The sequence below is a fragment of the Ovis canadensis genome, chromosome 15 (genome assembly GCF_042477335.2).
Source record: "Ovis canadensis isolate MfBH-ARS-UI-01 breed Bighorn chromosome 15, ARS-UI_OviCan_v2, whole genome shotgun sequence".
In the NCBI taxonomy this organism is placed as follows: Eukaryota; Metazoa; Chordata; class Mammalia; order Artiodactyla; family Bovidae; genus Ovis; species Ovis canadensis.
Window position 1 is genome coordinate 55668183 of NC_091259.1, and position 16616 is coordinate 55684798.

The 16616-nt window shown below is 37.6% G+C and overlaps 1 protein-coding gene across 1 annotated transcript; it reads right to left on the minus strand.

Moving 5' to 3' along the window:
- Window positions 1–10574: 10574 nt before the first annotated feature.
- LOC138420537 (olfactory receptor 52H1-like) lies at window positions 10575–11525 on the minus strand. The gene has a single exon (XM_069553774.1). The coding sequence runs from the start codon at window positions 11523–11525 to the stop codon at window positions 10575–10577; it is 951 nt and encodes a 316-aa protein (XP_069409875.1).
- Window positions 11526–16616: the final 5091 nt, after the last annotated feature.

Genomic DNA, 16616 nt, shown 5'->3' on the forward strand with positions numbered 1-16616 from the left:
AACAAATGTATGTATATTGACTCCTGCCTGGCTGGCCTGACGGATATGAGGGAGAACAAGATGCAGAATGAGACATTCTTACCTCATTATTGCTTTAAAAAAAGCTACTCCTAGAGCTTTGATTGACTTATCTTGAACCCATAAGTAAAATAGTAAGGGACTAAAATCTCTAACTGCATCAAAACAATTGAGATACAAATAAAAGAAAGATTTACTGATGGTTCATTTTGGCATGCCATAAGGCTACCTTAATACTTGAAAGATTCAAGAAACTGTACCTGCTGTAGTAGAGTCAGGTGCCAATCTGAGATGACTTCTGGAGTAGACAAGGACATCAGTATATTTGTAGGATTGTTATCCCTCTGTATCTCCTCCCTACCTCTGCTCTTGGCTTTACAGAGTCTTCAACATTTTTCTATCCTTCTTGTTCATTAAACATTTACTCCCAGTATTGATGGTCAGCTGCACTAGAGAAATCTTGATTCAGCACAAATAGTATATTTCCAGGATCTGAGATTTGGTCTCATTTATCTCTCCCCTCCGAAGACTTTTTAGACCCAAAGGGGCTGTGATGTGGCTTAGAGCACCAGTGCTCCCAGCTGCTAAAAGTAAAAGTGAATTTGCAAAGAAGATCTCTGGGGAAACACAGAGTCACATCAGAGTCTTCTTGTAAATGCTGAACATTTTTTTAAGTCAGGAGGGATCATCACTGTCTCACAGTAAGTTAATACCTGCTCAGCCCTTGAAAAAAAAATGTATTTTGCCAAATTGTGTCAAATGAGAAGGGAAATTCAAAGAGAAAGCAGGCATTATGGAATAAAAATAGACTGGGGAGAGATCTATCTGGAGTTGGATTTTGCACAACTTCCTTTGGTTCTCCTGTTCTCAAGAAAATAATCACTGTGTTTGATCTGAATTCCTCTAGCTTGAGTTTAAGTCTTTATTCTCTTAACATTTTGTGACTCTATTTGGGTAACTTTTGTTCTTTTTTCCTTCATCTAATTGTACCAGATGATAAGCTATATATACTCAAAGGTACTGTTAGTTACAGTCCAGTGTAACATACATGTTTTTCTAACAATGCTCTAAGGAAGTTACATATTTGTCTTCTGAAATATTCTTCGGTGTTCTCCATCAAACTTTCATTTGGTTCAGCTAGGTATCCTGGAGTGGAAATGAAAAATTGAATGTTAGGTTGATTGGGTCAAGAAAAATTCCTATAAATTAAGGCAACATGTAAAGTGTGTACTTGGGAAATATGTGACAGGAAACAATGGCATTTCCTCCCAGAATAGGACCATCATCTAAGATTATCTAGGACTAGAATCATTCTGAGCTATGGGAATATAGCTTTCCAGGGAAGAAGAGACACGGTGGACTCAGATTTATTCCAAGTGTACTCACTGGGCAGATCTCACATCACTGTAAACATCTTAGTTATCCTGTCACCACTCTCCTCCCTCTCATACCCCAGACCTAGCATCTGACTCATTGGTATTGAACTATAAATATGTATTCACTGCAAAATGCTATTCCCAATTTTGTCTGTGAATTTCACGCAAGTTGGTGTTTAAATTTGTGCAAGATTTTTGGAAAGTGATTTGAGAGTAAGTATGAAGAGACTTGGGGTTTCCCAGGTGGCTCTAGTGATAAAGAATCTATCTGCCTGATAGTGAAGGAGATGTAAAAGACAATGGTACAGTCTCTGGAAGATCACCTGTGGAGGGCATGGCAACCCACTCCAGTATTCCTGCTTGGAGAATCCCATGGGCAGAGGAGCCTGGCGGGCTACAGTCCATAGGGTGGCAACACTATTAGAATTGGACACCACTAAAAGGCCTTAGCACACATGCATAAAGAAACTTGAAAGATGATTTCTCTTATTCTAGTGCTCACACACAGAGGAATCTATTTTATACAGGAAATACAGCAGATGGGAATGAGATATACAGATTTGAATCCCAGCTCTGATATTTACTAACTGGGAAATTTCAAATACATTTTCAATTTTTCAGATTCTCAGATTCCTCAACAATAAAGTAAAGCTATTGATTATACTTAAAGTTGGTGGTTTCAAAAATTCACTGTAGACTGGAAATTCCTGGGGCTTTTTATTATAAAAACTGCTGATGCGTTAATCCTACCATAACCATGCTGATTTAATTGATACAACATGAAACCTGGACATTTACAGCAAGTGAATTATCAAGGCCCTGACGTAGACTGTATTTGACGTGTTTGTGAAGATTCAGGAAGGCAAGTATGGCAAGAGCAAGGGGGTCAGTTAATAGTAGTAGATGAGACCAGAGACAAACAAGTCGAGGTTGTGTTGGATTCTGCAATAGAGATTTTTCATTCTCATATGTCTGACTTGTCTTTCCTTTCTGTGTATGTGCCTCTGATGTATTTAGATGGGGGTATGTGGTAGGTTGGACTTCCTAGCGGCTCAGTGGTAAAGAATTAGCTTGCCAGTGAAGGAGATTCAGGAGACCTGGGTTTGATCCCTGGGTCAGGAAGATCCCTTGGAGGAGGAAATGGTAACCTGCTCCAGTATTCTTGCCTGGAAAATTCCATGGACAGAGGAGCCTGGTAGGCTACAGTCCATGGGGTTGCAAAGAGTTGGAACATGACTAAGTGCCTGAGCACACATGTTCACATGTGGCTGGTTTTAGCCAATGAAGTTAGAATAGAAATGACAAGTGTCCTGTCACTGAAAAAGCACAATAAATTGTGTGTGTGCATGTGCACACGCATGCTAGGTAAAGGAGAGTGAAAAGAGGAAAGTATTTGTACCAAACAGTAATTCTAAGAATGAATCTTAAATGCATGCTGGTAAGGAGGAGAAAAAATGAGGCAATATGAAAATGTAATGAGTTTTATTATTACTGCATTGAAATTGAAGGATTATTGTATTCAGATTCAAGAGAAAGTGAATTAGAAAACAGGAGGTAATGGGTCAGGAACTGAATGCCTATAATTTAGATTATGAAGAATACACACACACACACGTATATATATACACATGTATATATATACACGTATATATATATATACACGTATATATATACACGTATATATATATATATATAGATATAGATATATGGAAACACAAATTCTAATGTATTTCCAAACAATGAAATAAATGAAGTAGAATGGTTAACAGTTTTGGAGAAAAATTCAGAGTACTGAAAATCAAATTGTTTCATTTATTTATAACTGCATTACAAACTACTCCTCCAAAGTTGTGACTTAAAACAATTTATTATTATTGTTATGATTCTGTAGATTTATTGATTATATGGGCTATTGTCATTTGAGATTTCTCCCACACACACAAATGACTGCAATCGGATTTTTTATGAAGTTGTAGTCAAGGCAATGGCGCCCCACTCCAGTACTCTTGACTGGAAAATCCCATGGATGGAGGAGCCTGGTAGGCTGCAGTCCATGGGGTCTCCAAGAGTTGGACATGACTGAGTGACTTCATTTTCACTTTTCACTTTCATGCATTGGAGAAGGAAATGGCAACCCACTCCAGTGTTCTTGCCTTGGAGAATCCCAGGAACGGGGGAGCCTGGTGGGCTGCTGTTTATGGGGTCGCACAGAGTGGGACATGACTGAACTGACTTAGCAGCAGCAGCAGTCATTTCTAAATTTCATTAAAATTGATGCAATTGATTCTGGCTATTAACTAAGAGCTCAGATAGATTGTCAATCACATAAACCTTCCATGTGGGTTGGGATTCTCACAATATAATGTCTGTGTTATAGAGACAATGTCCAAAAATACAACAACACAAATGAGGAAGGTGTAAGATTTCTTAAAATCTAGCCTTGGATATCATGAAACATTACATCTATTGCATTCTTTTTTTCCAAAGTCTCTAAGGCAGCCCAGATAAGAGGGGGTAGAATTACACTGGACTTTCTGAAGCAATAGCAAGACCATATTGCAGACAGTACATGGGATGGAAAATACTGTTTTGGCCATTTTGGGAAAATAAAACCTGCAACAACGTACACTTTGGCCACAATAATGATCTCCTCCTACATGCAAAATGCATTCACCTTTTCCCTAAGATTTCCAAGTCTCATTCATATTATGGGATTAGTTCAAAGTCCAGAATTTCAACCTTTAAATCAGGACAACGTGTGAATAGGACTCCTTGAGCTCAGTTCCTTGCACAGAGATCCTTGAGTGCAGTTCCTCTCAAGACCTGTGGAGTAAAGAAATGGGAAAGAAATCAACTGCTCACACAGGCAACATACCATGGTGATACACAGAGATAACTGCAATACTCATTTGTAAAATATTGGGAGAATCGTCTTACAGTCACTAGTCCATTGTAGTTTTAAAAATCCATTGAAAGGTAAGTATCATCAGTTTCTTAATAAGAACCCACTTCTACCCCTGGGAATGATTTTCCATGGCTCTTGGCTAAGCTAAGTGTTAGTCACTCAGTCGTGTCTGACTCTTCGTGACCCCATGGACTGTAGCCCTCCAGGCTCTTCTGTCCTTGGAATTCTCCAAGCAAGAGTACTGGAGTGGGTTGCCATTCCCTTCTCCAGGGGATCTTCTTGATGCAGGGATCGAACCTGGGTCTCCCACATTATGGACAGATTCTTTACTGTCTGAGCCACCAGGGAAGCCCTTTACGTAATTAGCTCTATATTCCATATGACCTTTGCTTTTCAATGAGAAACAAAGTGTGTTTATATCTGTGTATTTTTTTCAGTTTATTTCCAGATGAATAAAGTTGAAAACCCAAAATCCCCTTCTAATTTTGCACTCTGTCCCTTTTAGTCCAAAATGATGGTGCTTATGTCTATTTTGTCTTAAAAATTGTGATTTTCTATGACTTTTTTGGTGTTTACCCCATTAGACAAAAGTCATACCTACAAATATCTTCCAGATTGCCACCTGTCTGATTTTGCATGAGTTATGCTTCTCTGGGAAGATTAAGATTCTTAGAAGCTTCTTTATCTAATTAAAAAGATTTATTAGGCATATCCTTAAATATTTCTGTATTCTTAACAAAGGATCGTACAGACTCATCCTAAAGATGACTTTATACCCTGAGGGCATTTTTTTCTTTTGTGAGCTCCTTTGTCATTTGGAAAGACTGTTGTGTGGGTAATTAAAAAAAAAATAAAAATAAAAACTTTGATCCCTAACAGTCATGACTTCTTTGTATTTACTTTAACAATGATTAAACACTGAATGTTTTCATTTTAGCTTATAACTCTTTATTTGTACTTTATCATAACTGCCATAAAAATAAGGTTGGTATTTTTGGTATTCTACTTCAAAATCTCCTCAGCCAAAAGCATCAGTTAATAGTTATATTTTCTGTCTTTCACAGTATTGCAAGTACGATATTACCAAGCTTTCTACAACTATATAGTCCTCATTTGTCTTCAGCCTCTAGTAATAATTTTCTCATTGTTTTTCAAGACTTCATTGACAGCCTCCTCAAGGCCCTTTCAGCTTCTGCCTGTGGCCTTACTCCACAGCGAATGCTGCGTGTTTTAGACTTTTTTGTATACCAACACCATACTTCCTATTACCAATTTTTACAATATTTATCTATTGTTTCATGACTAACCATTCCCATATTTATTGGCCTAAAATAGCAAATTATTACTCTCATGGTTCTATGGCTTGGCTTTAACTAGATGAAGAGTTCTGTCTTTTAGTCTTCGTGCGTTATAGAGAGATGTCAGTTGAGATCCTATAGATACCTGAAGTCTCAGCTGGACTGGAAGTTCTGGATGGCTTACCAACATAACTGGCAGTTGTTGCTGACTGTTAACTGGAGTCTCAATTGGGGCCACCCTCTAGAATATTTAGACATGACTTCTCCATGTTGCTGGGGATGTTCATTGCACAGTAGTTGGATTCTAAGAGGGAACACACCAAGGTCAAGTATTTCAAGAGACTTAGCTAGAAACAGCAAAAAAAAAAAAAAAAAAAAAAAAGGTCTAACTTCAGAAACTTCAAATATTACTAACACTGAATTCTGTTTGTAAAAGAATCCCTAAGTCTAGTGCAGATTCAAAAGAAGTAGAATTATATTCCACTTGTTAACATGGGAATGGCAAGTTTGCACTACAGAAAAGCATAGAAAATGGAATATATTATTATTGTGGCTATCTTTGGAAAATACAATCTACCACACCAAGTTATTAACGGTCATTTCTATGGACATTAATATAATCAACAATATTGATAAAAAGCTTTTGTGCTCAAAGTCAAAATGCTTTAAAAACTGCAATAAGTATAGATAATTGATAGTATATATTTAAGACGTGAAATTTCAAGTTGTGAACAATATGAGGAAATAATAAATAATACGAGGAAAGAAGTAAAGAAGTAGCTATGCTGAACATAAAGAACTATGCTACTTCCAGGCCCAGGAAGTTACTACAAGAATCAAGTCTACAAATTTTCCAAGGACCAAGACTTTTGATCTGAAGGATTCAAGATTTTTTAGGTATCAGAATTGTACAAAGAAATGTTAAAAAAAAAACCAAAACCCAGTGAATTACAATCTAGCCTGGGCCTCTACATTTTTGCCAAGTTCCCTAGGTGATTGTGGCACCAACCAATGTTTGAGAACCATGTGTAGATTAATAATTTTCCTGAATGATTCTTAAAAGAAGGTAATCACTTGTTAGCTTTTATAACTCTCAACTGGAAAGTGTCTTACAAAGATATTCCAAATTGATAGACCTTCTTATCTCTTGTAACCTATTAATAATACTATAGTCTATCCTTGGACCCTACGTCCAAGGAGCAGTGGCTGCGTGGGTGCAGGAGGGCCTAGAGGAGCATTCCCACGTTGAAAGTCAGGAACGGCAGCAGTGAGGAGATACCCCTCATCCAAGGTAAGGAGCAGCAGCTGTGCTTTGCTGGAGCAGCCATGAAAAGATACCCCACGCCCAAGGTAAGAGAAACCCAAGTAAGATGAATAGGTGTTGCAAGAGGGCATCAGAGGGCAGACACACTGAAACCATACTCACAGAAAAATAGTCAATCTAATCACACTAGGACCACAACTTTTTCTAAGTCAATGAAACTAAGCCATGCCTGCAGGGCAATCCAAGATGGACGGGTCATGGTGGAGAGGTCTGATAGAATGTGGTCCACTGGAGAAGGGAATGGCAAACCACTTCAGTATTCTTGCCTTGAGAACCCCATGAACAGTATGAAAAGGCAAAATGATAGGATACTGAAAGAGGAACTCCCCAGGTCAGTAGGTGCCTAATATGCTACTGGAGATCAGTGGAGAAATAACTCCAGAAAGAATGAAAGGATGGAGCCAAAGCAAAAATAATACACAGTTGTGGATGTGACTGGTGATAGAAACAAAATCTGATGCTGTAAAGAGTAATATTGCATAGGAACCTGGAATGTCAGGTCCATGAATCAAGGCAAATTGGAAGTGGTCAAACAAGAGATGGCAAGAGTGAACGTTGACATTCTAGGAATCAGCGAACTAAAATGGACTGGAATGGGTGAATTTAACTCAGATGACCATTATATCTACTACTGCAGGCAGGAATCCCTCAGAAGAAATGGAGTAGCCATCATGGTCAACAAAAGAGTCTGAAATGCAGTACTTGGATGCAATCTCACAAATGACAGAATGATCTCTGTTCATTTCCAAGGCAAACCATTCAATATCACAGTAATCCAAGTCTATGCCCCAACCAGTAATGCTGAAGAAGCTGAAGTTGAATGGTTCTATGTAGACCTACAAGACCTTGTAGAACTAACACCCAAAAAAGATGTCCTTTTCATTATATGGGACTGGAATGCAAAAGTAGGAAGTCAAGAAACACCTGGAGTAACAGGCAAATTCAGCCTTAGAATGCAGAATGAAGCGGGGCAAAGACTAATAGAGTTTTGCCAAGAAAATGCACCGATCATAGCAAACACCCTCTTCCAACAACACAAGAGAAGACTCCACACATGGACATCACCAGATGGTCAACACCGAAATCAGATTGATTATATTCTTTACAGACAAAGATGGAGAAGCTCTATCAAAAACAAGGAAACAACAAAAGTCAACAAAAACAAGACCAGGAGCTGACTGTGGCTCAGATCATGAGCTCCTTATTACCAAATTTAGACTTAAATTGAAGAAAGCAGGGAAAACCGCTAGACCTCAGGTGTGACCTAAATCAAATCCCTTATGATTATACAGTGGAAGTGAGAAATAGATTTAAGGGAAAAGATCTGATAGATAGAGTGCCTGATGTACTATGGAATGAGGTTCGTGACATTGTACAGGAGACAGGGATCAAGACCATCCCCATGGAAAAGAAATGCAAAAAAGCAAAATAGCTGTCTGGGGAGGCCTTCCTAAATAGCTGGAAAAAGAAGAGAAATGAAAAGCAAACGAGAAAAGGAAAGATATGAGCATCTGAATGCAGAGTTCCAAAGAATAGCATGAAGAGATAAGAAAGCCTTTTTCAGCGATCAATGCAAAGAAATGGAGGAAAACAACAGAAGGGAAAGACTAGAGATCTCTTCAAGAAAATTAGAGATACCAAGGGAAAATTTCATGCAAAGATGGGCTCAATAAAGGACAGAAATGGTATGGACCCAACAGAAGCAGAAGATATTAAGAAAAGGTGGCAAGAATACACAGAAGAACTGTACAAAAAAATATCTTCACAACCCAGATAATCATGATGGTGTGATCACTCATCTAGAGCAAGACATCCTGGAATGTGAAGTTAAGTGGGCCAAAGAAAGCATCACTACGAACAAAGCTAGTGGAGGTGATGGAATTCCAGTTGAGCTATTTCAAATCTTGAAAGATGATGCTGTGAAAGTGCCGCACTCAATATGCCAGCAAATTTGGATACATCAGCAGTGGCCATGGGACTGGAAAAGGTCAGTTTTCATTCCAATCCCAAAGAAAGGCAATGCCAAAGAATGCTCAAACTACTGCATAATTGCATTCATCTCACATGCTAGTAAAGTAATGCTCAAAATTCTCCAAGCCAGGCTTCAACAGTACGTGAACCTTGAAATTCCTGATGTTCAAGCTGGTTTTAGAAAAGGCAGAGGAACCAGAGATCAAATTGCCAATATCCACTGGATCATGGAAAAAGCAAGAGAGTTCCCGAAAAGCATCTATTTCTGCTTTATTGATTATACCAAAGCCTTTGGCTATGTGGATCACAATAAACTGTGGAAAATTCTGAAAGAGATAGGAATACCAGACCACCTGACCTGCCTCTTGAGAAATCTGTATGCAGGTCAGGAAGCAACAGTTAGAACTGAACACGGAACAACAGACTGGTTCCAAATAGGAAAAGGAGTACATCAAGGCTGTATATTGTCACCCTGCTTATTTAACTTCTATGCAGAGTACATCATGAGAAACGCTGGACTGGAAGAAACACAAGCTGGAATCAAGATTGCCAGGAGAAATATCAAGAACCTTAGATATGCAGATGACATCACCCTTATTGCAGAAAGTGAAGAGGAACTAAAAAGCTTCTTGATGAAAGTGAAAGTGGAGAGTGAAAAAGTTGGCTTAAAGCTCAACATTCAGAAAACGAAGATCATGGCATCTGGTCCCATCACTTTATGGGAAATAGATGGGGAAACAGTGGAAACAGTGTCAGACTTTATTTTTTGGGGCTCAAAAATCACTGCAGATGGTGACTGCAGCCATGAAATTAAAAGACGCTTACTCCTTGGAAGAAAAGTTATGACCAACCTAGATAGCATATTCAAAAGCAGAGATATTACTTTGCTGACTAAGGTCTGTCTAGTCAAGGCTATGCTTTTTCCTGTGGTCATATATGGATGTGAGAGTTGAACTGTGAAGAAGGCTGAGTGCCGAAGAATTGATGCTTTTGAACTGTGGTGTTGGAGAAGACTCTTGAGAGTCCCTTGGACTGCAAGGAGTTTCAACCAGTCCTTTCTGAAGATCAGCCTTGGGTATTCTTTGGAAGGAATGATGCTGAAGCTGAAACTCCAGTACTTTGGCCACCTCATGCAAAGAGTTGACTCATTGAAAAAGACTCTGATGCTGGGAGGGATTGGGGGCAAGAGGAGAAGGGGACAACAGAGGATGAGATGGCTGGATGGCATCACGGACTCGATGGCCGTGAGTCTGAGTGAACTCCGGGAGTTGGTGATGGACAGGGAGGCCTGGCGTGCTGCGATTCATGGGGTCGCAAAGAGTCGGACACGACTGAGCAACTGAACAGAAATGAACTGAATAGTCTATCCAAATTATACATGATCCTCCTCTTATTCCATAAGACTCAGAAATCTACTTCATAATGGTATAGAAACGTTTTGTTGATCTATCTTTTCAGGTACACATTTTCTTCAAATTTTGTCTCCCTTCTTGACATCTACTTCCTTGTCTCATTGCTTCTTACAATGATGTGAAGTTGGAGTTCCACTTTCAACTCACAGTGGAAGTTTAGGATTTCATAAAAAATTTAAGTTTTCATTGTGTTCTAGCTTTGAAAAACATGAAATGTGTTCCAAAACTGATATGGTTACCTGTTTTCTTTCCCAAACTCTCAGTCTTATGTCACTGGGTCCCTTTAAGAAAGAATAGTAGGATCATCTTTTCCCGAATCTGCTTGGTTTTCACCCCATAGATGATTGGATTGAGTGCAGGAGGAATGGCTACATAGAGGTTAGCAATCAATATGTGGAAGGAGTGAGGAATACTGTGACCAAAACGGTGAGTGAGGACAGAGAATATGGCTGGTATGTAGAATATAAGCATGACACAGACATGGGAGCCACATGTGTTGAGGGCTTTCTGGCGGGCATCCTGGGATGGGAGGTTAAAGACAGCACGAAGAATGAGAGTGTAGGAGATGCCAGTGAGGATCAGGTCTGATGTAACAGTCATTACAGGCACAGCAAAACCATACCAGATGTTGATGGAGATGTCGGCGCAGGCGAGCTGGGCAATGCCTATGTGCTCACAGTATGTGTGTGGAATGATAAGTGTTTGGCAGAAAGGCAGTCGCTTTAATAGGAACACGCATGGGAAGATGATACAGAAGCTCCTGCTGACAATACCCATTACAATCTTAGTAATAACCTGACGGGTGAGAATAGTGTTATATCTTAGGGGGAAGCAAATAGCAATATAGCGATCAAATGCCATAGCCAGCAAGGTGGCAGAATCCATGGCAAAGCTATAGTGAAGAAAAAACATCTGAGTAAGACATCCAGGAAAGCTGATTTCCTGAGGACCCAGCCAGAAGATGCTGAATGTTTTGGGTACACATGTGTTAGACAGGATGAGATCTGTAGCCGCCAGCATGGAGAGGAAAAAGAACATGGGCTCGTGAAGGCTGCGCTCCATGGAAATAAGATAGAGAAGGACACTATTGCCTGCAAGAGCCACAAGGTAAATGATAAAGAAGGGAATCCCGATCCAGATGTGGAAGCGCTCCAGTCCTGGGATTCCCAGCAGGATGAATGAACCTGGATTCGTGAAGCTGGTCAAGTTGAATGCGGCCATCATGATCTTGGATAGGTTGTGCCTCACAGACTGAAAGTGAAAAGTTCATGACTGATTGTTAACATTATCTTCACACATGCATCTCTGAGCCTTCTCCTGTATCATCTGCTCACCTTCAGTTCTAGAAAGTGATAAACTATCCTTCTCTTCTCTTTACTCATAAATATTTGCAAAGATTTTAGTCACAATTTTAAGGCATAATAGAAGTGGTGTCAAAATAATTTTTCCCAGAGATACAAGTCATGTAACTCTAAAGCAAGTCCTGCCTGGCTACCAGCAATTCAATAAATTTTATAAGAAAATATGTGTAAAAATAATATTAGGCAAAGAAACATCACTGGTCAGGGATTTGGAAAAAAAAGTTCAGTGTAAAGCCCAAGGGTCACAAGGGGCTGAAAAGATAGGCTTAATGTATGAAACCAGACCATGCAGTCTCTTCTTTTTTATCCCTTCCAAACATAAAGAGAAGACAAAATTCTTCTATAAAATCTAAGACTGAGGTGGTTTACTCTGCCACTTCAGATATGCCCAGGTTGGAAAAGTTTTGAAGGTCAGACATTCTCCAGTAACTTACTATGTCAGATTTGTCTTACTGAAAGAATGGAACCCTCTTCTCAATCCTGGAAAACTGCCCCTGCAGAGGGAGCCCAGTCTCCTGGCAGCACTATGCAATGGTCTTCTTGACCCTATCTAATCTGAAAAATTACTCAGTCTTATGAACCTTCATCAAAACTGTTGAGCCTTTCCTCCAACCTGTCTTATTTTGTGACATGACCCAGAAATTTTTTACTCCAACTTCAGTATTCACTTGTTTTTCTACTTGTTCTTTTTTAATACACTATTTTATTTATTTACTAATATTTATGGATGGCTGTGCTGGGTCTTCATTTCTGCATGGGCTTTGTGTGTGGTGAGTGATGTGCATCAGCTTCTCGTTTCAATGGCTTCTCTTCCCGCGGAGCATGGGCTCTAAGGTGCACCGGCCCTAGTAGTTCTGACACACAGGCTTAGCTGCTCTGCAGCAGGTTAAATCTCCCCAAATCTCCTGCACCGGCAAGTGGATTCTCTACCACTGAGCCACCAGGGAATGAGCCACCCTTTTCTACCTGTTCCTGAGTGTTGGTATTTTTCAGTGCTCTGACCATGTCTGTTGCTTTCTAGGATGACAAACTCCACGTGGGAAATATCTCCAAACACCATGACTTTAACTGTGACTCCTATGCTGAAGACTGTTAAATTTATAGTTTTGAAAATATTCCTCTCCTCAGTCTTGAAACTAGTTAGCTTATACTTTTTGCAACTAGTTATCCTATGCCTGCCATCTTCACTTTAAAACCTCACAAGTGCACCCAACTCAGTATGTTCCAAACTACCACATTTCTCTTCTTGTTGCCCCAGATCTGTTTCTCCTATAATGTTTTTCAACTCAGCAACTGATAGTGTACCACCATCAATTTCTATATCTAAAAACCTTGAAATTATCTTAGTCATATCTCCCTCATATCAGCCACCCTATTCATCTTTCAAACAAACAATTAGCACATTACAGGCACTGATTCCCTGAGTATGTCTATATTACATCCACTTTTTACTACCCACGCATTGACTGCTCTTGCATACCATCATTCCCCATCAAGACTTCTGCATAGGCTAACTCAAACATACTTAATATTTCTTGAAAAATTAAAGGCAGATGTGATGCAGGGTCTATCCTAACCAGTGAGAAAAAGGAAGTGGAAAGATTGTAATTCCAGATAGAAATGCTAAGGCTGGCAGTCAGGAGCAGTGTCAGTACCATCTGTGCTCAAATCTAGGTAGGATCCATTTCATTAAAAATAGATTCAGTTAAAAAAAAAAAAAAGATTCAGTTACAGGAGAGACCAATGCACAGAGAAGCAAAATTACATAGGAGACAGTAAATCACAACAAAAATAGCATAATTAAAGACTAATTTAAGGGAAAAATACAAAATTCTGTTAATATACATATTTATGTAGCACAGAGACCTCTACTTAATACTCTGTAATGGCCTATATGGGAAAAGAATCTTCTAAAAAAGTAGTAGATATATGTATAACAATAATGTACTATGAGAGATGGAATGTAGATGCTGATATGAGAATCCATCTGTCTTCTATAAGGCCAGATATCAAAGAGATTTACAAAATACAAACATTGTTATTAAAATATTTACTTAAGGTATTTTTAGAAATCACTACAGTAAAGTCCTTTGACTCAGTGGGAAAATTGACAATAATTATAAACAAAGTCATGTAAAAATAAATTCTAATCTTTAACACATATGTAGGATATTCTCAGTCTCAGAAATAATCAAACTCAATATAAAACAAGGATGTGGTATACGGAAGGATTAGAAAAGTCATAAATACTGATTATATCATTGATGTCCAACTCTGTTAAGGGTCTGAGGAAAGAAGAACTATTATAACTATTTTACAAGGGTTTACTGTGTAACATTCTTAGAAACTAACTTGGCAAAATGTATCAAAACATAAAATGCGCATATTCATTGCCCCAGAGTAGTTCCAACTAAGGAATATTTCCAAAGATTCAGTTAAACAAATTTTAAAAAACGGCATGAAAATATTCATCATAGTAACATTTAATCTAAAATTTGAGTGAAATTATAACATAAAAATATGAAAATTGAAAAAGTGACACAAGTTTAACTTTTAATATGGAAATGACTTTAACATTTACAATCTCTTTGTATAATGGAAGAATATAGAGTTGAGAAAAAGAATAAGGTAAAGCTATGTTTATGGGAATTAAAAGATGACAACATATATTTAAGCGGAAAAAGATTGCAATGTAATGTTATTATGTTAATATTGATTTGGTATTTATGGTATTTGCATTCAAAAGGCTGGAGGAATATACATCAACAATTCTAAGCAATATTTCTCAAATTCAAGGTAAGGTGAAGAAAGAAATTTGAACTTTTAACTTCATATGTATGTAACTTGTTTTATAAAAACCAAGGAAACCAGAATCGAAAGAGACACATGTACCCCAATGTTCATCGCAGCACTGTTTATAATAGCCAGGATATGGAAGCAACCTAGATGTCCATCAGCAGATGAGTGGATAAGAAAGCTGTGGTACATATACACAATGGAGTATTACTCAGTCATTACAAAGAATACATTTGAATCAGTTCTAATGAGGTGGATGAAACTGGAGCCGACTATACAGAGTGAAGTAAGCCAGAAAGAAAAACACCAATACAGTATACTAACACATCTATATGGAATTTAGAAAGATGGTAACAATAACCCTGTATGTGAGGTAGCAAAAGAGACACAGATGTATAGAACAGTCTTTTGGACTCTGAGGGAGAGGGCGAGGGTGGGATGATTTGGGAGAATGGCATTGAAACATGTATAATATCATATAAGAAACGAATTGCCAGTCTAGGTTTGATGCAGGATACAGGATGCTTGGGGCTGGTGCACTGGGATGACCCAGAGAGATGGTATGGGGAGGGAGGTGGGAGGGGGGTTCAGGATTGGGAATAAGTGTACACCTGTGGCAGATTCATGTTGATGTATGGCAAAGCCAATACAGTATTGTAAAGTTAAATAAAGTAAATAAATAAATAAAACTTCCAAAGACATTGCAAATGTGACATTTTAAAAAATGAGTTTTTATAAAAAATAAAATACTAAGAAATAATTACTGCCAATTATTTTATTATAACAAAATCCACTTAAGATTTATATTTAAAGGGTAATATGATTTCAGAATATATTTAAAATTAATAAAATAGATGTTAGGAACATACTTTAAATAATAAATGAGTCCTATATTATTTATGAGTTAAAGATAAAATGGCATGATTAATGTCAATATACTTATTAAATATATAAATATAAAAAATGAATTAAATAAACATAAATAAATTACATAGCATAATGATGGCTCAAGAATAAATATGCCCAAAGAGCAAAATATACAGCTGCCAAATGAGTCATAACTTGAATACTGTACACAATTGGAGGAATCAAAAATCAGTGAGAAAATACAGAATTATTCCACAGCTAGTTTGACAATTATTTATTGCCTATTGCAGAAAAAATGTAGCTAGATTCACAACTCACTCTAACTATAACAAAATTCCTCCTGAATCAAAAAAGTACATGTAAATTAAGTCACAATTAAACCTCTACCTAAAATCCATATAAGAATGCTTCTAAGAAATACATTTAGGTAAATAAGTAAGCAACAAACATTAAATAAAGAAGGAAGACAAAATGTAGATATAGTACAATCTCACTAAATGGCAAGACTTCAAAAAGTATTAGAGGCTGCTTTAATATTCAAATTTTAGTCTTAAACTCACTTTCAAATGAATGAGAAAAACTATAATATGAATAGTATAAATATTATCTTTTGCTCCATAACTTGATATTATGTCAAAAGTTGGAAACTAATTATTTTAAAGAGAAAAATACAGTAAATTTAATCAATTGAATTGTCTCTAAAAGCATGAGAAAGATATAAGCATGATGATTAGAATCAAGATAAAAATACTCTCTAATGATAAAAATATATATTTTCTAACAATAGTGATACTTTAAAAATTTATTCTAATGTTTTGACAAGTAAAGTAAAATTGATGATACTCAGGAAAATACAAATTAACAAATATGATTCATGGATAATAATAAAACCTAAATAAACAATTCACATGAAATAAAAAGAAAAGGTTGGCAGAGTTCTATCTTCCTCCAAATAGTGCCCAGACTAAATTTAATCAACAGTATCATTTGATATTACTTTTAAAGACTAGATATTTTATGTAGGATACAATTGATTTCTGAGCATATAGGAAGCCAGAAAATCTAGGTTTTTTTGAAATCCATTATAACTATTTAATAAACTTTGAAACAGTGAATTTTTTTAAAGTCCTAATGTGTGCCCAGATGGAAAGAGAACACGTTGTGTAAAAAGCACTCCTCCTGCTGCTGCTGCTGCTGCTAAGTCGCTTCAGTCGTGTCCGACTCTTTGCGACCCCATAGACGGCAGCCCACCAGGCTCCCCCGTCCCTGGGATTCTCAGGCAAGAACA

Coding starts and splice junctions, on each gene's coding strand:
- LOC138420537 (XM_069553774.1), bottom strand. CDS start 11,525: ATGGCCGCATTCAACTTGACCAGCTTCACGAATCCAGGTTCATTCATC.